Genomic DNA, 8868 nt, shown 5'->3' on the forward strand with positions numbered 1-8868 from the left:
AGAGTTTTGAATATGATTGATTGCTTGCTTGCTTCTGTGAACAGGTGTCTTTTATACACCTGACATTAGGAGCACTCCCTTTAAGAGTGTGCTCCTAATGTCAGCTCGGGAGACAGAAATCTTACTGATTGAGAAGGGGTCAAATACTGATTTCCCTCATTAAAAAGCAAATCAATTTATAACATTTTTGACATGTGTTTTTCTGGATTTTCTTGCTATTCTGTCTCTCACTGTTCAAATAAATCTACCATTAAAATTATAAACCGATCATTTCTTTGTCAGTGGGCAAACGTACAAAATCAGCAGGGGATCAAATACTCGCCCCCCCTCACTGTATCATAAATGTAACATGAGGGTTCTTGGAATGTGCATGACAAAACGTTTTGTGTTAGTATTCATAATCACAGTAGAAGTAAAGATATTTGCAGGGTAGTAAATCTGTAATTAAGACCAGACTAAGATGCCTCTGGGGAAACAGTCCCATCTCATCAGTAAAAAAGTAACAAAAACTTGTTAGTTATTACTGACCAAAAAGGCCAAGGTTGATACCGTGCTCTGAGTATTAATATCTGACACTAACACTGTAAAAGATTTGTTGTCAGAGTGGAATTGACACACCCTAAACAACACAATTTACAATACTTATCAAAAAGACAACAAATACATTAATAACCATATCTTGCCAAAATGACCCCATGGGCATTTGAGCTAACATGCATGATACGTGGACCTAACATGTTACCTGTGCATCTATCTTGTTATAATGCTCCTGTTTTGAGAGCATCTGGGCTACTTCCTGTAAAAGTTCCTGTTTCATCCATTGGAGCAGATCGTCCTTCAGCCAGAAGTGCAGATCCAGAGGATATTTCCTCCACTGAAACACATGGATCTGTCATACAAAAAAGAAAAAAACAACATGGAAGCAATTGTTAAATACTTAGGTTGTTATATTGTATTGTTGTACTGTATTTTGCATTATTGAGAGAACACTCACTATGCATTTGCGCTGGTGCTCATCACTGAGCATGTGTCGACAGATGTCACCGACGGAGAGCGTCTCCCTGCATCTCCCACAAAGGTAGAACGAATTCTGCTTTATCCCTCGACACTCCCACACAGATCCCAGACCTGATGACAACATGCTGTCTTTGACATATTGTATGCTTTTGTGAAATGACACAAACTAATGGGAGTGAATTAGGTTTGCTGTAGAAGGAAAATCACCCTTACCTATGATTGGGCCATATTCCAACACCTTCAAGTATGTAGACAAATTACTGCAGCACTTTGCACTTTCCCCTGTGTAAACAATCCAAAATTAATGTCCAAAAATGACTAAGCCTATGTTATATATTTTCTTGACTTAGAAAAATGTTGAAAAAATTTGTGATTATGTAATTTCATTCAAGGTAAAGTCCGGTTAGGCTTTTGCACACAAACTTTCTATTTCAGCCTTTAACTATATTTTCAACCGGATAAAAGGATTTTTGTAATCTAACAGTATGGATCTAAAAGGTATCAGAGAAACAAGAAGCCGACTGCAACGGTGGTGAGGAAACCTACCCTGACTGCACGCTACTTCACGACATCACCAGACTGCTACTACTGGTTGTCAAATAAGATTTTGTACACTTAACACCTACCTTGTGAGTGATTTGATACACGTTCTGCTGTTTCGCTGCCTTCCAGCACCACCTCTGTGTCCTGTAACTTTGGATCACTTCTCTCCTGCTGCTGTCTCTTCTCGGGATCACAGGTTTGGGCGAACCCGGCCGTGGAGTCAGCAGCACCCAGGGGCTTCTGCATTTGACCTGCTGGAAGGAACGCATGAGTGAGATGGTGGATTTGTGTAAATGTTGATGCAGAAGGAAGAGAAAACATAAATCACCGTACGTACACACCGCCACCGACATGAGCTGCAAAAAAAGCTCTGGCCGCCCCGCCAAGGACGCTTTTCAAAAAGTACAGGGAAGCTTTTTGACGCTTTGGCCGCTCTGACGTGGCGGTGTTCTCTGTTCGACCGGCAGAAACACACGCAGCCACGGCCAATACACCGACACTAGAAATCTTTGTAAATTACATATATAATGACAGAAGTTGTATTGATAATTGGTCGCAGCGGAGTCTGTTAGCAGTTAGCTTGCTTGTTAGCCGCTGAGCCATAGCAGCGTACAGGCAGAGCGAGCAGCCGCCAGACTAAACCTAGGAATCCATGCAGGATTCACTGTGAGCGGACCATTTAGAGACGATGTGACCAGCAGCTTTTGTTTATTTTGAGCTTGTTCTCAGAATTAATGTTTTGGTAGGAACAGTTTAAAAAAGTTGACATCGTATGTTTCTCTGGGATCAGCCAGCGTGAAGGACGTCTATATTCTGATTGGCGGCTGGCGTTGGCCGCTGCACCGCTGAACCGCGTCATAGCTCATTACCATAAAGTTGAAACATTTTCTGATTGACGCTCAACATGCTCAAAACACCCAAAACGCGACACCAACAGATTTGCCGCTCCTTGCAGCTGGGAGAAGCCGGCTTCCATTGAAAATTAATGACTTTGGGTAACTATGGACGCTCAAGTCGGTGGCGGTGTGAATGTCTGGTAACAAAATGACACTGTATATTTACATATATCAACAGTGAAATCTACAATAGGTTCATTTTACAAAATAATACACAAATAGCAAATGATAGAGGCTTAAAATAGGAGTGAGTCATCTACTACATATTAGTCCAGTTGTTAATATTTTAATTACAATTTTCTGTGTATGACACACAACCAACATACCTGCAATGCCAGCGTCTTGTATGCTCGGATTGGGCTCATTTTTATTCAAGATCGGCCACAAAGGAAGCTGGTCTGAAATTGTGTCATCAGCTTCTGGCTCTGAACTCTTTACACTCTGAGCTCTGTCGGACTGACCGACAGCAAGAGTTCCTTCCTCTTTTGAACTGGATTCAATTTCTGAATTAAGAACAGCATGTATCAAAAAGTGTGAGTAGAGAGAGTGGAACCAATCTTGTGTGTAGGCATGTGGGTTCTCACCTGGATTCTGGATCAATAGTGCCTTGAGCTCATTTTTTTTCTCCTGCTCTGATTGGTTATCAGAAAGTTTTTTGTCCTGTTGCATGTACATCTCTGAGAGACAAAATTGCAGTGATTGGTTTAATATAATTACATACTTCCGGGCCTCATTCACAGGTCTTCTAATTACGTCCCAAAGACATATGCGTTTCTCATGTTATGATTAAAAATACAAATACATTTTAAGACTTAAATGATGCCTAGAAAGGACACCTGAATTTACCGTCATCTGGGCTTGAAGCTCCATATGGACTGGCAGAAGGAATTTGCTGTCTCAAAACCGGTGCAGTACTGGCTTTGGGGGGTGATAAGACCTGCAAATCTTTCGGTTCCATTTTTTCTTTCAGCCTTTCAATAGCTGAGAATAAAGATATAATTAAGAAAATTGTGAATATAAACTGGCACGAATGATTTCTCAATAATTCAGGTTTGTCTATTGTGACTCTGCTCATCTGGATGCAAAAGACTAAATTGAGATGGTCGATATGGTATGAAATGACATGGTGTACGCCAAAGAAGTAACACGTCATTATTATATCAGACCATACTTTTAGCCAATCAGATATTACAGATAGGCACACCTGTCTACTGTCCATGGGAAAAGAGTCTACTATTTTCAGGTTAACCTGTGTTTAAAAACCCTACATATATACACTGTGCTGTGTGACTGATATTTTGCTGCTGTAACACTGTAATTTCCCTTTTTTTGGGATCATATACACGCAAACATTGGTGGAAAAGGGGTATAAGAGTCCAACATGCCCATTATACATACAGTGTGTGTGAGAACAGATGTAGAAAGGCAGATGTCACGGTTTAGGAAAGCTAAACACACTATAACACACACTGACCATCATATATCTCTGATGACATGTTTTTCAATGTGAACAAAGATATTCTATTGTTTATTGCATTTGTATTTTTCATACATTTAGCTAGGCTACATAACTTCTAACTAAAGTCTTCATTTAGTAGTAGGGCAGATTCAGGGATATTATATGTTCAATAAACCGCCTTAAAACTGAGATCAACCTGTGGCCTGATTGACTGATTGCTTCTTCACCTAATTATCTTATTTATTTTCTTACCAATAGGCATATGGAATTCCCTCTCCAACTAAAACCTCATTATGCTTAGAAACCTGTTTTTTGGGGGGGGGGGGGACCTCTATCTCACCCAGTAAGAACGTGCGCCCCATGTAGGCGGAGTCCTTTTGCAGCGGCCATGGTTTGAGTTAGACCCTCAGCCCTTTGCTGTGTGTCACCCCCCATCTGTCTTCCACCTTTACTATCTATCCACTGTCACTATCAGATAAAATGGGAAAAAATGCCCCAACAAGTAATCTTGTTTCATTTATTTATACTGGATGCTTTTAATGATTCTTCTCCAAACTATTTTCTGTAACATACAGATATACTTTAAAGTTTTACAGTAAAAGAAGTTTGCTCTAGATAAAAATAAACATCTGCAGTATTGTGCTTTTGCAGGGATAATTCCTCAGGCAGTTCCCCACTAATATTGATGAACAGTTCAACAAACAGCAGAGGGCTCTTTGTTATTTTTATTTTTTTCCATTGTAAGTCATGTTTGGGTGAGTTACTAAGATATCTTTACCTTCGACCACTGGAAGATCCGCCAGCTCTTTGTACTCTTCAAGCTTCACCTCCACTTCCTTGCAAAAAGTATGGCACAAAACAATTAAAAGCCAATTTTTGTACACATTGCATCACACTCTTAAAGCAGATTAACAACCAAACAGACTGTCAATTTCGGGTGATTTTGAATGTGTAAGGAGGCTGGAGTTGGTCACCTTACTGGATGGGGATCCTACATTTTTCTCAACCTCAGCCAAGTAGCTCACTATCTTTGCCAATTTGCTCCGCAACTCAAACGACTTGTCATTCTGGGCATTCCACCCAGGGTGCTGCTTTTTCTAGTAATATCATTAAGGGCACACAGTTAGCATCTGTAATACTGACCTGCTTTACAAGCTTCATACATTTTCTACAACCAGACTTATAAAGCACGTACCACATAGTTAAATTGGTGGGTGAATTCCATTGGGTGACTGGAACTTGTCAACACAACTAAACAGAGCTTACAGTAGACTCGCTTCCTTTCTCCACATCTCACTACGATCAGCTGGTCTAAGCCTATAAAGTAAAGAACCAATGCAAACCTCCGATTAAACCAAAAAGAGACCAATTCATAGAGACTTACTGAGTAATTTTCCCCCGTAAAAATAATACTTACCAACTTTAGAAGAGGTTTCCTTTGGCTTTGTCTTACTTGTGGAAGTATGTAGTGGAGTCTTATTTTCAGACCTGGAGTTAAGGTAGGGAGCGGCAAGTGTCTTACTCTTATGAATCTTTGATGCATCATCAACAGTTGATCCCACAGAATTCCTCCGGTGTGCAGCCTTGATAGAGGCTGGAGTGTTTTCACATTTAACTGGTGGTTTAGTTATTCTAGCAGGGGCTACAGATTTCATCATAATTTGAGATGTGACCACAGTTATGGATGCATTTTCAGATTTTTTCGAGACATTTTCCATTTTAGAGACAGGTGCAGTTTTGCAGGAAGCTTCAGGCAATACTGTGGATTCCACGTTAGAGGCAGTGACAGCTTTACATGAAGTCACTGGAACTTTGGCTGCAGCTCCAGTTCTTTCCGGTGGTTTCGACAATGTTGCAGATTTTGTGGTTGAGGTTGTGCTTGAGATGGTGGCACTGGGAGTGGACGAGGATGCTGTACATTTAGATGTGGTTGAGGTTGTGCTTGAGATGGTGGCACTGGGAGTGGACGAGGATGCTGTACATTTAGATGTGGTTGAGGTTGTGCTTGAGATGGTGGCACTGGGAGTGGACGAGGATGCTGTACATTTAGATGTGGTTGCTGTACATTCATTGGCAGTTTGTCTCAATTTATTGGTGGCTGTAGTACAGCTGTAGGTGGCGACTGAGAGTTTGGAGATGGGTGCTGTCGATTCGGTGGTGTCGGGAGTAGAGCTGGAAGATTTGACTGGAAGCTTGGAGACGGCTGTAATGGTGGAGTGAGTTACAGCAGAATCCAGATTTGCTGCCGTTTGTGATGGCCCCCTCAATTTGGAAGTGGTTGATTTTTTTAATGGTCCAATGGTTGTTCCTTCGGTTTTGACCTCACTACTTCTTGAATCAGTCAGGGGGGTCTCATCAATCACCATCTTTGAAATTAAAGGAAACAAGAGTATTAAGTACAACACTAATTTTTCAGCTGTGAAAGAGCTGAACACCACACCAAATTACATTGTCCAATTAAACATTCTAAAGCCTCTTTAAGGGTAATTGGTGTTATCTGATCTTCTCAATCTTGTTAGAACTAAGATATCAAAAGAAAAATAAAGAATTGTGATTTATTTTCATGATTAAAAACATTTCAAAAACAGTTTTTGATTCATCTGGCATTTCCATGGCAACACTAACTACTAGAGTAATATTTATAGTGATGAGCATGGTGTGCGGTCATTCTGATTTGATCACTAGCTCATTGTCTGGTTGGCTAATCAGATTACCTGGTTGATCTACTTGTAGTATAATGCCAAATTGTCTGACCTGACAGAGCTCATTTTCAGCATCAAGGGTGGCCGAGGTGTCCACAGGAAGTTCATGCCCAATGTGCTGCTGATCCCGAAGTGCCTTCACTGTCTGTATGGCTGTGTAGATGATGGAAAACACAGAAGAAATATTGTACAGTAAAGTTCAGGGCTGTAGTTAAGATTACCTTTGTCCAATCCAAGACAAGTCCAAGACCAGGACTGGTCGAGTCTTAGTCAAGACCGAGTCCAAAGAGGTTTGAGTCTGAGTCAAGACTGAGTCCAGGACAGAAAAAAAGGTCTTATGCATGACAGTATCAAGACAATCATTTTGGGATATTTGTTGAAGAAAAAACAGTGTCACAACACCCAGGATTTAAGAGTATAGCCATTCCCCTTGATATCATATACTCTAAAGAAAACAGAATGACATATGGTGATTACTTATATTAGCTACTAGTACTGAGCATATGAGCAATTACATGACAATTTAGCTTCATTCCAGATGTAGTGTAGAAAAGTGACCAGTATTACAGAGTGTAGCCCTATGGTTGGTTTATGGCTTCCCTAAAAAATGAATTAATATTTGGACGTGGGTTAATAGGAAAGACATATATTTTCAGAAAACATTAAAGTTTGGATAAAAAATGAACAGAGTGTAATTTAACATATGTCAGTGCAGAATTTAAAAAAATATATATATGCAGGGAAGGGGCCGGTTCACACACACAAACACACACACACACACACACACTTAACCTTATACAGTGTGAAGCCCTTAAAACACAAAGTCATGCTTTATCGTCAATGTCATAAACAACACAAAAGAGAAACTGCATAAAATGATCATTAAACATCAAAGTCTCTTCTCAACACACACACCAATTCTTTTTTCAATTAGGATTAATTGAGAAATTCATAAGGACCATTTCTTACATTACACTCAACAGTGCAAGTATTTGTATACCGTTGTATCCTTCAAAAAAGGTACGATGGGTGTGTCTCCATTTCAAAACATCACTGCAGGTTGACTGCTTTTAGCAGCAGAGGTTGATTGTATGCGACAATACAGTTGTGGTTAGCGTTGGTCCCGACTTGGACCTTAGGTTCACTTTAGGTTGCACTTTATTATGCAAAATATAAATTTTGGAGACATGCAGTTCATGCAGCAAACACAAGCAACATGCTCAGAGCTGACATTCTGAATGTCTGTCTCTTTCCTCTTCCCTTCTCTCTTTTACTCTACCGCCCACCCCCTCATAAACATGTGTCTGTGTCCTTTTGTTCAACTCACCACCACACAGACATAGGGATGTAAGTGACTGGGACTTTTTTTTAAAGAAACAGTTATACAATCTGATATAAATTACAACATTAGCGTTAGCTCGCCGAAACTATGCTAGGCTAACGCTGTTAGGTTAACGTTAGTAAACGTTGGCGTAGCGTTAGCTAGCGATCTAAACTTGTAAAAAGCCGAACAAGATCCCCACCTCAACTGTGTTTTACTTTCCCTCCAATATTATTATCAACATAATAAAGACACCTGGACTCGGTCGAGACCAAAAGCCATTTTTGGCAAGACCAGTGGCTGAGACCGAGACAAGTCCGAGTCGAGTCTGAGACCATGGACAAACGGTCTCCGGACTCGAGTACGAACCTACAGCCCTGGTAAAGGTCGTGACTTTCGTATTTCACCAAAACTACTAAGAAAAAAAAGAAAAGTCTCAAAATGAAGGCAGGGTGTGACCTTACCTGGTTCAAAGCTTTGCTTTGAGATGTTTTTGTAAATCTCCTCATTCAGATCAACAACCTGGAGACCAGACATCAACAACAATTGGTAAAATGTTATGCAATTTCCAGTGCTGGGCAAAGGAAAATTGTTCTGTTATGTATCTCAGTTTATGAAGGGACAGTTATAATAATGACCACAAATGAAAGAACAAGGACCAAACCTGAGCCTCCCCATATCCATTTTCTTGTTCAAATGAAGCCGCCAAACGTCTGAGTTCCTCCCTCTGGTTAATCAATGGTGCGGGTGGAAGTCTCTGTAACCCCTAATGTCAGAAACTCTGTCAGAAGGCATTCTGTTAGAAAAACTAACTCGTGTTCTTTGATTTTTTTTATTTATTTTTTTATTATACTTTATTAATCCCACAAGGGTTTTTTTCACTCTGTTGACCTACATATGCATTGGACCTACATATGCACTAATGGAGAG

The 8868-nt window shown here is 40.3% G+C and overlaps 1 protein-coding gene across 1 annotated transcript in view; it reads right to left on the bottom strand.

The window, feature by feature from the left end:
- Positions 1–8868, bottom strand: part of LOC116701437 (uncharacterized) — a 51930-nt gene that overhangs the window by 4737 nt on the left and 38325 nt on the right. The window contains exons 32-45 of the mRNA XM_032535144.1: positions 8603–8704; positions 8403–8460; positions 6670–6770; positions 5333–6281; positions 5111–5232; positions 4890–5012; positions 4694–4751; positions 3303–3437; positions 3041–3133; positions 2783–2959; positions 1644–1814; positions 1231–1299; positions 995–1128; positions 743–889 (exon numbers count right to left, since the gene is read on the bottom strand). Coding sequence (XP_032391035.1) covers positions 743–889; positions 995–1128; positions 1231–1299; positions 1644–1814; positions 2783–2959; positions 3041–3133; positions 3303–3437; positions 4694–4751; positions 4890–5012; positions 5111–5232; positions 5333–6281; positions 6670–6770; positions 8403–8460; positions 8603–8704 — 2439 coding nt within the window. The remainder of the gene's footprint in view (positions 1–742; positions 890–994; positions 1129–1230; positions 1300–1643; positions 1815–2782; positions 2960–3040; positions 3134–3302; positions 3438–4693; positions 4752–4889; positions 5013–5110; positions 5233–5332; positions 6282–6669; positions 6771–8402; positions 8461–8602; positions 8705–8868) is intronic.

The sequence above is a fragment of the Etheostoma spectabile genome, chromosome 14, assembly GCF_008692095.1.
Source record: "Etheostoma spectabile isolate EspeVRDwgs_2016 chromosome 14, UIUC_Espe_1.0, whole genome shotgun sequence".
NCBI lineage: Eukaryota > Metazoa > Chordata > Actinopteri > Perciformes > Percidae > Etheostoma > Etheostoma spectabile.